Source organism: Conger conger, chromosome 17 (genome assembly GCF_963514075.1).
Source record: "Conger conger chromosome 17, fConCon1.1, whole genome shotgun sequence".
Classification (NCBI taxonomy): Eukaryota; Metazoa; Chordata; class Actinopteri; order Anguilliformes; family Congridae; genus Conger; species Conger conger.
Window position 1 is genome coordinate 26,386,094 of NC_083776.1, and position 14,122 is coordinate 26,400,215.

At 39.6% G+C, this 14,122-nt stretch overlaps 1 protein-coding gene across 2 annotated transcripts; it reads right to left on the reverse strand.

Annotated features, from left to right (window-relative positions):
• Positions 1 to 4,133: 4,133 nt before the first annotated feature.
• Positions 4,134 to 8,591, reverse strand: LOC133117122 (motor neuron and pancreas homeobox protein 1-like). 2 transcript variants are annotated; one of them, XM_061227262.1, is made up of 3 exons: positions 8,150 to 8,591; positions 5,303 to 5,463; positions 4,134 to 4,484 (listed from the first exon to the last, which is right to left on the reverse strand). In XM_061227262.1, the coding sequence occupies exons 1-3, from the start codon at positions 8,589 to 8,591 to the stop codon at positions 4,134 to 4,136; spliced, it is 954 nt and encodes a 317-aa protein (XP_061083246.1). The 2 variants fall into 2 exon arrangements, with proteins under 2 accessions (XP_061083246.1, XP_061083245.1); XM_061227261.1 differs by having other exon boundaries at positions 8,147 to 8,591.
• Between the last annotated feature and the right edge of the window lie 5,531 nt (positions 8,592 to 14,122).

The following is a 14,122-nucleotide window of genomic DNA, read 5'->3' on the forward strand; positions in this document are numbered from 1 at the left end:
CCTTTCCTTCCCATAAGCACACGTACATGCAGATTCATATCGTCTTTCTCTTTGTCCTCTGGTTCACCTTCCATTTCTCCCCTCCCCTCTGGTTTACTGTAATTACCATTATTATTCAGTGGGGAGGTTCACTGTGGCTGCTGTGCATAAGCCTCTGCTATCATATATAAATGCTGAGGTGAGGGAGCTCGGAGTGCACTTTATGTTTTGGACAAATAGCTGTGACTTCCTATTTTGGATGAACAGCTATGCACACTTTGTTTTGGACAAAGCCCAGAGCAGTGTCTACAGTACGCAAACAATGCACAAATCTAACTTCTTGAGAAAGTCCTTTTACTCAATATTCACAAGCTGGTATTAGAAACATTCCCACAAGTGTCTCTGTAAAAGCAGGGCACTGTTTCTGCTATTCACCCAAAACACATTAAATAAAACCTGCATATTTTGCCTGGACAAGAATGTTAAAATGGAGTCTTTGTGTGCAGCAACAGTGATGGCACAGTAGTGTGGCATACTGTACAATCGTTCTCTTTGAAAATAAAGAAATAAAACAAAATACGAGGACTATCATCATAATCACTTTCCGCACTGTTAATTTTAACACATTACATCTCCTCTCTGCGTCTGACTGCTTCTGGCCGGCAATGAAAAGCAAGACCTCCATCAGCTTTCATGAGACAGTGTAGCATAGAATCCGCTAGTTAAAAATACATTTAATCACTATATAAACATGTAGCCCACACCGTGCAGGAGTTATGCTGTGTCTCCTTCCCTTTTCGTATTTAATCATTGCCCTCACACTGCCTCCCAGTACACTTCCCCTTCTGGTTCACGCCGATCATTCAGGTTTTATTCTCGCAAATTAAATGGGCTCAGTGACATCACTATCAGGAGCTGATTATTTTATTTCCCATTCATTAACTTAATTATTTGCCCATCAGTAAACCTGCCTTAATAATTCATATTTGAAGGCTCGTATGGCCATAAATAAGAAGTGCCTGCTTGGTTATTATGTATGCACGGCCAATTCAGCCAATGCACCTAATCTGTGTCTTTGTCCAAAGGAGGAAGGGGTGACAGGAACCAGAGGAAAACATGCAACTTTATTCATTATTAATGTATTGTTTAATGTGCAGAAATATTTGCACCAGGTATCTAATTTTTCTGATTTTATTTTACGATCAGTTGCAGCTGAGATCCTCACTGTATGCAGCATATAAAATAGTTTTACTCTGGCACCACTGTGGGTGGAAGCGCTGGGTGTCACCATGCCTGATTGACAGCGTGGTGTTCCTCGTCCATGTTTCTCCATGAGTCCATGAGTCCAAGAGGCGCTCGTACAAAATGTCAAACAATCCCTGTCACAATAGTATTTTAGATTAAGTTATCCATGTTAATTTGACCTTCCTATTGGGATTATAATATCTGTAATGTTCTCAAAGCAAATGCTTGGATCAAAGTAGTCTTGGTTTTGGTTATTCCTGGCCAGTAGCTGTTTGGCCAGTAGGGGGAAGCATTTCCTCTGAGCGATAAACTAGACGCTGCTGTAGAAAATGCTGTCGTTTTGTTGAGATTTTAAATTGAGATACAAAGTTTATGTGGTCGTTTGAAGTCCCATCGCCAACCCCTGTTCAAGTGGCTGTGCAAGTCATAGCTTCTCCATCACCTGATCATTCTGCCTCAAAATGACTGCTGTGCATCCCACAAGTGTACATAACTATCGCCACCCTTCCCAGCTAATCTCACTGTAAGTTTCACTTAGAGCTAGGGTTTCTCCTTAAAATACTGTAACACATAGGTCAATATTTTATTATGATTATAGCATGATTTGCATCCCAACATTAACAGGATGGCAAAAAAGCACCATTGTGTACATCAAGGGCTAATGCCACATCAAGGGTAGTTTGTATGTGAATTATTAATATGCACATGTGGATGAGAAATATGAAAGAAGGATTAACTTTGGCATTTACATTCTGCCAAACCTCAGTTTGCCATAACTCAGGATGGGACGGGAGTCTTCTCCTCAAAGCTGTTGGAAGTATTTTAGGTCATTTTTCCTTTTACTGTTTCTTCACTCAAACAAAGGAAGCACTGCAGAAGGGCATTCTGGGATATGAGCCCAGAGCACTGCCATTCATTGGTCCACACCTCTACTCGCAAACGAACACAGATTCTGAAGGTTTCTCCATCATGGATGCCAAGTCGACCGTTTACTGGACATATCAACACCTTTACTCCTGCACTATTACTGCAAAGACAACTGGGTTCAGTCACCAAATCCTCTATAAAAGGGTATATAGTCCAAAAAAGAGGGAAAAAGTGATGTTGCAACAAAAATACTTATATTCTTGTTTTGAAGCAAATGGTTGTGAGCAATAAGTTTAAGAATATCATTTATCATTGGGCTAAGACATAATATGATGTACTTTTGAAGTAGCAACTTTCTTTCCCAGCAACCTTTTTTCCCATAAAATTGGACTTATCCGGTTGAATTCCTCGGGGCTCCATTTCAGGAACTGAATAGTAGGCCCGTAGCTGTCTCTCTGACTGAAAAGCCTCTAGCAGAGAATAAAAGCTCTCTCATCTAGCAGCCAGGAAAACAGTCAACACCACAAAACACTTTTATTCATTTTACACAAGGTTGCCCGCTTCCAAAATTTGGTTTGTTTTTATTTTTTGTCTTTTTTTTTTCAAACACCAACACAGACATGTTAACAGATAAATACAAGTTTTCGTCATTCGCTTTCTTTTCTTTCTTTCTTACTTCAAAGGCAATAAATTACACAAAACTTAAAATCGATAAATAACATTAATATACAATAAAAACTCAAAAACAAGTAAAACAGGGGAACAACATGTAATTGTACCAGCTGAATGGAGAGCTCATGTGAAATATCCCAGCCGTTTCACAGTGTCATGACTGCAGTGTGGGCCAGTCGAGTGCGCAGAGTGAGCTTAAGGAGAACGGACATTTCTGAGCAAAAACTCAAACTCACAAATTCACCATAAAATAAGGAACCCATTCTCAGTACTGAGGACCAGGAATTAGCATTTACCGCAAATGTTTACAGAGTAACACAACACAAAAATAAATGCCCCATTTTCACAGCTATTAAAATATGCGAAATGAAAAGATTAACAACGGGCATATAAGGGGCCGTCCCCGAGCTCAGGTGTGTCATCTTCGATTTTTTGAGAAAAAGAACTGTTGACAAAAGCTGTCTTTTTCTGCGCTGCTGTACCCTACACACAAAATTGTGTGTGTAGCTCAGATCCAGATAAATGACAATACTTGGCTCAGATACTGTGAAATTATGACATTTGGTCAGGTGACTTTTAGTGTAACGTACAATTTATTGTTGGAATCAGTGAATTTCTAGGCCAAATTGAAGTGTGTAGGGGGGTGCCGTGTGTTGTATTTGGCTTTCGTTGAACACGGTGTGTCCGTAATCCATTATGGATGATACAGCGGTGCACTTATGTCCTCAGTCTATAATCTATAATGAATACTATAATTACTGCAAGTAATGAAAATGTTGCACAAGTCATGGAAAAAGTATCATTAGATTAAATCTGAGTTATCTCAGGACAGTCACAGACATCTGGGTTATTGCTGTTACTCCAGCAATGGATAGCTTATTTGCACTTTTAAACTAGCTTTGGTCCCTAAGGATCTTGGCCAAAACATTGTTCTTTCAGATACCAGCACATATAAATTGTTGGAGAACACAAGTGTGGTGAATCTCTACTTCCCTTGTGTACACATATACAGACACACATACATGTGTAAGTGTCTATTTACATTTGGAATGGTCGGAGTGAACTGCATGGGCCTCTGATAAATACTGAAAATTACCAGCACTCGTGAATATATGAAGAGTAGTCATATACGTAATAATTGGTTGGAAGAGACTATCAGGATCTGAGCTGATTTGCATTGGAGCAAAAAGTGCTTCAACAGGAAGCTCAAATCGTGAGCGTCTCTAGTTCAGTCGATATCAGCTCATGGAAATGCTATAGGAGCAGTCACACACTGTCACGTGACTGCATAAACTCTGCTTCAGCTCAATAAAACCAAGACATGTCCCCCACTGGACTTCGCGAGAGAAGTGTCCGCACCCCCGCCCACTTCACAACCCTGCCCCAATCTTCCTGTCGCCCCCTGCCTCCTCCAGCTCGTCCTCAGAGTAGGGACTGTGGGGGCTGTAGTTCAGCTCTGCCACGTGCTGCAGGAAATCTGAGGGGCGTGCCAGGCCCACATTGCCCCCAGTGGAGACTGCAAACTCCCGCCCAACGTCCTCTTCCTCCTCCCCCTCCTCTTCCTCCAGGTCGTCCTCGTCAGGCTCCACCCTTCTGGAGTTGCCCGACTTGTTGGCCGTCTTGCCCCCCCTCTGCCTCTCCCCGTCTCCCTGGGAGGCCTGCTCCTTCGCCTTCCGGCTGCGTTTCCACTTCATCCTCCTGTTCTGGAACCAGATCTTCACCTGCTCAGGTGGACGACAGCACACAGGTAACATTATCACACCTGCGCACACAGACAACAGCACACAGGTACGTGTGCCTACCACACCTGCACACACAGACACGCATAACAGCACATAGCCAAGATTATCAAACCTGCACGCACAAACAACAGCATGCAGGTAACATTATCACACCTGCACACACAAACAACAGCACACAGGTAACATTATCACACCTGCATGCACAAACAACAGCACACAGGTACGTGTCACTACCACACCTGCACACACAGACACACATGACAGCACACAGGTACATTACCATACCTGTACACACAAACAACAGCACACAGGTAATATTATCACACATGCCCACACAGGCAACAGCATACAGGTACATATCACCAGCACACTTGCATACACATAGACAACAGCACACAGGTACGCTACCACAACTGCACACACATAGACAACAGCACACAGGAACATATCACAAACATTCACACATTTTTATTATTTATTTCAAACTGCAAATAAACTTAAATTGTCATAAAAGGTCTAATTTCTATGTCAGGGATGTCTGGTACCTTATATTAACTCACTGTCAGTGTTCAAATATGTCACTATTTTCACACAGGTTGTAAAATTGACAAATCAATCAACTTACACAGCTAAGTCATTCTGGGAAGCAGAAAGCAGTGGCTTCTCCAGATTTAGAGGCTGCTGACAACGACTGAAACAAAGCATGACCTGGCTATTTGTTGTTTTACTTGAATTTTGGAGGCACACATACATACATACATACACACACACACACACACACACACACACAGTCTGACCTGTGTCTCTGTCAGCATCAGGGAAGTAGCAACCTCAAAGCGTTTGGGGCGGGACAGGTACTTGTTGAGTTTAAACTGGTTCTCCAACTCCAGGAGCTGTTGACTGGTGAAGGCAGTTCGAGGCCTCCTGCATTTCCCCATCAGCCCCGACTGTGGGGAGGCTAGAGACAAAACCAAGAGGAACAGAATGAGAGGGGGCACAAAAACAGAACTGAAGGTCCGCTGTGCAACATATCGGATCTCTGAAGACAAATGTAGCTGCCTTTACAGCTTATAAACTCATACAGGCTAGTCCAGAACTACCCTGCAACGAGAGTTTTAAAACGGACTAACGCCTTAGGTGAGGTATTTGCCAACTCGTTGTTGCGATATATAGGCCTACAATGACGAAGACTGTGGTGATTTAAAAAAAACTTCCATGTTTCATTTATTCCTTATTTTCAGATATTCAATCTTTGGTCGGTACAAAAGTGCGTATGCCGGCAGTCGTAATGATAACAGCTTTATTTATTTTTATTGTTGACAAGAGGACGTGGAGATATCACAGTGGCTCGGCTATAAAACGCCAGAGAGCGCCATTAACTTAATGAAAATTCAATGAACGCGTATTGAACTTTATTGATGCAGTACAGAATGGTTACGTGTTTGTTTATTGTTTCCTTTTACACCGCGGCTATTTAATTGAGTTAACGTTTATAGAGAAATAAATGGATGAAAAATAAGAACATGCGATTAGGCTACAGTTAGTTGTAAATCCAAGTCAAATATATTTCAGAGCTTGGTTATAAAATAAAGAGTGATGCTTAAGTTACAATTTCCCCAAATTTCTTTCATGTGCTATGTTCTGTCTTTTCAAACCACCGATGAAATACAGCCTTCACGTGGTGACCATGCGGTCATGAAGGATTTTTCCATTTACTGGAGGCCTATATTAGCGTATTTAAGTCACTCATACAGATCAAGCAGGACGTTTGGGCCGAATTAAATAATTGTTCTTCAATTCGACCATGCAGATGAAATACTATTATTATTATTATTATTATTATTATTATTATTATTATTATTATTCTCAATTAATCCATATTGGTATTAGACCATTTATTCGCCAACACAAAATAGGATATAGGCATCGATAGCACAACAACGAAAAGTTGGTAATCGGCAATTTTACATAATGCTAACTAATTTCAGATATGATAATAAATATTAGAATTCCTGTATGTTTTTCGAAGAATAAACGATAGAGTGTCTGATGAAAGCCGCAATTGTCTCCTAAAAGATAATGATTAGTTTTCCTTAATCAACATATAATAAAGGTTGATGATTATTATGATGCCGATGATTATGATGATGATGATGATGATGATGATGATAAGAAGAAGAAGAATGGTAATTTAATAAACGCCCAGCTATTTTTAAAATAACCAAATAGTAGGCTAGCGATTGCAGATTAATAGTCATAGAGTCTACAAATTCAGTAGGTTTGTTTTAGTTTGAGGCAAGTATCAAGAGACATTTCTGCTTAATTAGCTATATGAATTCGGAAATAAATAAATAATAATAATAAGAATTATAATAATAATAATTATTATTATTATTATTATTATTATTATTATTATTATTATCATTATTATTATTATTATTATTATTATTTATAGTATTTTAGGTCTTAGTTTGTTTCATAGTGCTAATAGTTTTCCAGGTTGCATCCTGCGAGATAAACAGTGGCGGTCTCGAGTGTGGAATCATAGGCTATGCTTTATCACTCTCCAAAGGGACCGACCCTCTGAAATGTGTTTTAATCGCTCTCTGTGAACTTCTCTCGCGGCTAGCTTTACAGGACCTCAGTTTAATAAGTGAACCAATTGGGGTTATAAACGCTGTGTTTACCAAGTAACAAATTAACCCACATAAGCTTTCATAAGCCGTGTGGGTGCGTGCGTGAGTATATGTGGTGTGTGTGTGTGTGTGTGTGTGTGTGTGTGTGTGTGTGTATGTGTGTGTGTGTGTTCCCTCTCTTGCTTTGCCTCACCTTTGGATCGACAATAAGGAACACTATGCTTTTCAACACCTAAAAGCTGTTACATTCGATTCTTTGTATAGGAGGTTGTAAAACCATGACATCAGCATCATTCCACTTTAGCCACTTGGCGATTGCAGAGAAAGAATCTGACTGCAATACATTGTTCGTATAAGGACTCTAGCGATACAATACATAATGTATAAGTAGTAGTAGCTATTATAAAGATAAACTCACTGTGCCCGCATGTGTGTATTAGCGTTCAACTTTTCATTTTGTTCCCTTAAAATAGACCTATCCCTCAGTCCAAACATGAATATCGGAAAGAGTTGAACAGAGTTTGACAGCGATGAAAACCCACAGAATATTAATTGAATATAAAATTGCAATAGTGGGATGAAGAAGCCAAGAAGACCAACAACATTCCCTTGCAAACAAGCATATTCAGTGTCACTCACTGGCAAAATAGTCATGTGTTTTATGTCTATTTGGTTCAGACGTTAGCTCCCAGCTTTGCCCATTAGCATGTTTCCATATCACACCTGCCAAAATCTTCATTTATTATACATTGCTATGTCGCCTCCAGCAGCATAGCTTACACGTTTCCCATGTACAGGTAAATAAACACATTTTAAATAGCAATATAATCACAACAATTAGCCCAATACAGATGCTACTCATAATAAGAACAAGAGGAAGGAGCAGAAGGGAAAATGTGAATACTTATGGTTATTTAGCATGACTAATATTACTATCAATACAAAGTCATTATTAATGTTACAGTGTAATATGCTAAATGGACTTTCTGGCCCAGCTGCACTTACTGCTGTAGTCTGGAAGGCGTGGCACCATGATCCCGGCCCGGATCCAGTGCTCCAACGGGAAGGACCCAGCCATGGCTGCGGCTTTGAGGTGCTCTGGGTATGTTGGATTCAGCTGGGTGAAGCCGGAGTAGGAGAAGGCGGGATGCTGGCCACCCAGGGCGGAGATTGGATACATGGATGCCGGATACATGCCGTGGATCGTCCCCTGTGGCAGCGAAGCGAGTCCTGGGTGCGGGAGGTTCAGCAGACCAGGTTTGGGTATGATTCCAGTCTGGAGCTGGAGAGCTCCCGTTGTCCCTCGGGGAGAAGGAGTCTCTGCGCGCCGGCAAGACACCGGGCTGCCGGCGGGACTATCACTACTCAGTCCAGGAGAGACATCCCGAGTCCCTCGATGAGGTTCGTCCGCCAGCAGGGCATCGATTCTAAAGTTCTTAGATTTCTCCATTACCACGGTCTCCAGGATCTTAACTTCAAAAAAATCCACCGCGGACTAACTGAACTCCAAGAAATCACTTCACTTTCTTACTTTGGTACTTTGTGAAGTGAGTGCAACTCTCACTGATGTTTATTTAAAAACTGTATTTCAAAATTCTGTGCTTTAAATCACCCATAGAGTGGTGATACATGTCTTTTACTGAAACGATTCTGTTGTTGAACAAATAGCAAATAGTCAAATTAGCAAATATAAGCTGCCAAACGTATGCGCGTTTCACGTCAACTTCGCAGAGCCGTGGCTGTCAACTAACGGCAATGTCACAAACATCTCGCAGTGCTTTCCATACCTGCAAGCCAACAACCTTCCCCCTCCCTCACAATTACGTCTATTAATCCGATGCTGCAGTTAGTCTTAGTCTCCGTCTCTGTTTCAATTCATGCTCTGGGTGATACAAAATATAAAGTTAAAGAATTCTAAATATTCGGCTTGTTGTTCAAATAAACACAATAACAATAAAATATAAATGGAAATACCAACAGGCGTTACGATTTATATCTGTTATTTGCTACCTCAAGTCTCGCATTTATCCTTTCACGAGCTGATCTTCGCGTTTTGTCCTCCTCTTCTTCGTGGTTTAAGACAACCTTACCTGCTCCAACTTAAAAACGCCCTCTCCTGTATTCAGTCCCCCACCCTGCCTATTGTCCCGGATCCGATTGGCTCATCAGCTGCCCTAAGAGGTCAGACCCCTCGACAGCTTTCTAATTAACTAATTACACACTCATTTACCCCCTCCTCCAGCACAGTTTAGCGACTCTCGCGCCCCTCGTTTCCTGGCCAAGTAAAACCAGTTCAAGTCGGCTAACGATTCAAAAGACGTGTTGTGAGGAGTTGTACATGTGATTTTTGTAAAGTTAAGCGTTGGTATTGCTTTGTAAAATGTGTCCAGTGTCAAGTTTATTTGTTTATTTGTTCAAATGTATATGCTATACTGGCTATAGCTTTGTAACACAGCCTAATATTTTGTGATATCATAATTGGCTAAATTAATTCATGAAATTAAATACAATCGTAAAGGATATACATCTTGCCTATTCGAATTTTAATCATAAGAGGATATAAGCAACATAATAATAATCAGTATTATTATTGGTATTATTATTATTTAATTTATTAAGCCTATTATTATAATAATTATTGTAATAATAATAATAATAATAATAATAATAATTATTATTATTATTATTATTATTATAGCCCACAATCGGTCATAATGACAAAGTCAATAATTGCATTGTAATAGGACAATGCGAATATTTCATTGGTACATTATGAAATGTATCCAGTTAATAATAGAATAGTAACTAAGCAACCCCATAACGTCGTTGGCAGTTCAGTCGCCTAAAGCATCCTTTATGATTCGTTATTGGGATTCGACTTTTTCAGTGGGTTTTATTTAACAGAAATAGCCTATTATTTTTTTAGTAACAATTAACTATTGCCTCTTAGAAAGAAAAGTTCTTAACATTCGGCTACTTTAAAGGAAGGTCTGGCGAACTTCGTGAATACGGGTAAGGCTTTTTTTTTGTTCTGAAAATGTATCTCGGATGGTAAAAAATAAATATTTTAGCAAATACAATCCACTATGAGATAAAGTAAGCTAGTAGATAGTATAGACTAAATTAACGATTATCCATGATAATATATTACATTGAAAAAACTAAAGTTTAAATGTTTACACACTGCATTCCTTATGAGGATAGACTCGTTAGCATTTTCTGACTAATACTTGGGAAGAGGTTATCCTAATATCATGTGATTTATATTTTAATTAGTGCAATTTTAACGACTTGCTGATTTTAAAAATCCAGGCTAAAATACCTAGGTAATTAAATTTTACGAGCTAGAATTATACATAAACCATAAACGAGTGCATTAGTAAGGGGTGTGATTTAGCATCGGATCTCCAATCCTTTGGTCCTCGAGCAGAAACCCCCCGGTCCTCTTGTGGGGAGTATTTATTGCGTCTTCTATTAACCATTAGAACAATTAGAAACGACGAAACCTCGAAGACAACCCAGCCGAAAGTGATGTGCCTAAACGTGCCGGAGCTGCGGACACGCCGCACAGTCCGATAATCTCCTTAATTAACACGTCTACTACCGTAAGCATAATCATGCACGGTTACAAGGGTAGACCTGCGGCAAATACAAGAAGACATCCTACCCACATTATCAACTGCTGCGTTCAACGAGTGAATGGTTAAACGCCTATACAGGAATAGGGAAGTAGAGTGTTTGCTCTACTGGAAGAATAGCCCACAGGAGCAATATTCCCTTCACTCAATACACCTTATGACACCTGCGCCCTCAAGGACCACCTACACACGTCGAGCTCTTTTGTTCGAGGGTGAAGGGAAGGTATAATCTTTTGTTTACCAATGCAAACAGAGGCTCACAAACGCGTTCCTCTTCGCTCCAGCGTGTGAAGCGGGGATGTTGAAGGAATGCGTGCAGGTGTGTGAATATAGGTGGTCTGACAAGAACCTACTGGGAAAACATCCCTCATTCCGAAAATACATTACGAGCTACCGTTCCAATCCCGCAGATGTTCGCCAGTACGGCACAACACAGCTTGCGACATTTACGACATCCGTTCACCCGATCTGTGTGAAGTAAACGTATTGCCGATACCTACAAAATATTGAGCAACCCTCACTATCGTATTATTATTATTATTATTATTATTATTATTATTATTAGCAGCATCAGTAGCAGTAGCAGTAGCAGCAGCAGTAGTAGGCCGAGTAGTGGCGGTATCATAATCATCATAAACAGCAGAAGTTAATATGAGCAATATACTAAATATACATTTTCTATGTTAAATGTTTTAAACACTTGTCACCTAAATTCGCAAACTAAAGGCAGATTTAAAGGCCACTTATAATTACCAGAAATAAGATAGCCTATTATTATGCAGAATATTGGATGAATAGGCTATGGATACATTTTAGCTTTATTTTAGCTGCTCTTGAAACAGATTTGATTGGAGATTGAGGTAATTGATTTATCAAATTACAGCATTTCAGTGAATAAAAATTCGTTCAATACTCTGCAATCAATTGAATAATTAATTAACCAATAGACCAACAGCAAGGAACCTATAACCCCGTGTTCATATAGTTTCATTATTTTTTTAGAGCGAGGGAAATGTAGACTACTCTTTAGAGGTCTTGGGATTGTTATCATTATTGCATGATAATGATATATTGATGATGATGATTATGACGACGATGTTATTATTATTATTGTTGTTGATATTGTTGCTGTTATTAGGCCTATTATTATGATTATGACATAAGTATGCTAATTTACAGATACAGGCTGAGACACGCTGCAGTGCCTCCGTTGAATGGTTAGCGCTCACCATTGTTCGGGCCTAAGAGCCCGCGCGTTCCAGTTGAGGAAATGAAATCAGGGTTTCCGAAAGCAGTGTAAACTTAATTACAGATGAGAGGACACGCCCCTCATAATGACGGGGGTGTCATAAAATCAGGTTAAGGTCACAGTAAGGATACACGCATATGTCAGTTGGCTAATTAATCACCAGACAGGTCATGCATTCCGGTATCTGAATAAAGAATCTCTTCATTTAAAATTGAAGAAACGGCACGAAATGTTACGCTTAAATCTGTAATATATGTTGTAAGAGATCACAGGGGGAAATGTCGTCTACATTTAGATAACACTGTTCAGGCCTATTCGCTAAACAAGAATGTTTTGTATCTTCGTTGTTACGCACTTATATTGGCATGCTGCCTAAATAGTCACATTCACTGAAACTGTTATGAGATTGGTGCATTCAGTTTAATATCTGGTCGTGCGAAAAAAACATTCTATGAACTTTCCATTATTTCAGCGCATTGTGTAGCCAAGGCTAATGCAGGATTTGTTTCACAATTTTGAAATATTAAAGAATATTAAACACCTCCGCAACCTATGAATCGTATTTAATGACGTCCCATTATTTCCAGGAGAACTGAAATTTCTGTTAAAATATCCTTAAAATAGAACTTAGAAGTATAATTTATGTTATTATTATTATTATTATTATTATTATTATTATTATTATTAATGTATTTATCTGATTATTATTAGTAGTATTACTACTACTACTACGACTGATAATAATAATAATAATAATAATAATAATAATAATAATAATAATCATAATCATAATCATAATCATAATAATATAGTTGTTGTTGTTGTTGTTGTAACTGCTACATGGTATAAACAGAATTTCCGGATATGCTTCGGTTAGATATAGAAGACATAAGAAACATAAACCCTTACATCATAAAGGTTTTTACAGAATTTATTTCAAAGCTTGCTGTGGGGGATTCTGGTTATCGATCTTTGATAACGTCGTTTCAGTATTCAGTCGCCTGTCACACATTCTTTCAAAAAGTGAGAGATGAAAGAAAGCCGCGCGCGTTTGATTACATTGGGTTAATTGATCTGAGGTAGTCGGACAAACAAAGTCGTAGCAACCAGGACCAAGATTATTGTAGAAATTCAAAATATCCAAATCATAGAGAATTGAAAAAAAATGTATGTATGAAAATAACATAAACGTCGGTTTCTGTTTCAGCCTTACACGAATCTTATTGTAGCTGTTGCGTTTGACCCGAGATGATTGGAAAAGTGACACTCGTTGCGCGCCCGCCCCCTCCCCCCCTCCTCTCCTATCACCGGGATTACGGCCTGTCGCCCGCGCTGATATAGAGCTAATTTGCTCAGGGGAAATCAACAACTGCAGCGGAGTGCTTTCCGCAAACTCCCACCCCTTCTATTCTTTCGTAGCTTTTATGATTTAAAAGTAATTTAAATAGCCGGCAACTGGTAAATCCGTCACCTGGAGCCAGTGACACAAATGCACAAATTAAATTGAATCAGCAAGAGGAATGGCATTGCTACCCTAATGTCAGGTCCCTAATTTAAGTACTCTGTAAGCCCCCTTCAAGAATGCACAAGTGCACAGACACTCACACATTTGTAATATGCAACGAACAAAAAAAATGTCTCAATTGTTTTATTGGGGCAGTCAGCCTAATGAATGATATTGCGCATTGTGCAAAATTGAATGGAAATTCACAGCCTGCGTGCCAGCCATGGTCTCTGATAGGCATGGTGCTGTTCTGCTGCTGCTGTGCATGCGTGTGGGAGCGCACATGCATGTGTGTGCGCGTGTGTCCGCATATGTGTGTGTGTGCAATAGTGCGTATTGGGGTGGTTACGGGACTAAATATGTAGGATTTAAAGGAGACGGAGGAGCCAGTCGCAGCAGTATAAGCAGTGTTACAGCAATAGTTCCCAGAATCCCCTGCTTTGTAAGAAATTAGCACACTGGAAATACAGGCTGTGGTTTTTCTTCAGGCCTGAGATATGGACTCCACTGTATTCTATTGTGTTGAATGAATCAAAGCAGGGCACAGGCCATATATGGGTACCAGACACTGAAAACTAATTACAGCAAGG

Excerpts from the sequence above, each read along its gene's own strand:
- LOC133117122 (XM_061227261.1), bottom strand. The coding sequence starts at position 8,591 with ATGGAGAAATCTAAGAACTTTAGAATCGATGCCCTGCTGGCGGACGAA. Across the intron at positions 5,464-8,146 it reads ACGCCTTCCAGACTACAGCA|CCTCCCCACAGTCGGGGCTG; the intron begins GTAAGTGCAGCT and ends TTTTGTCTCTAG. Across the intron at positions 4,485-5,302 it reads TGATGCTGACAGAGACACAG|GTGAAGATCTGGTTCCAGAA; the intron begins GTCAGACTGTGT and ends CCACCTGAGCAG.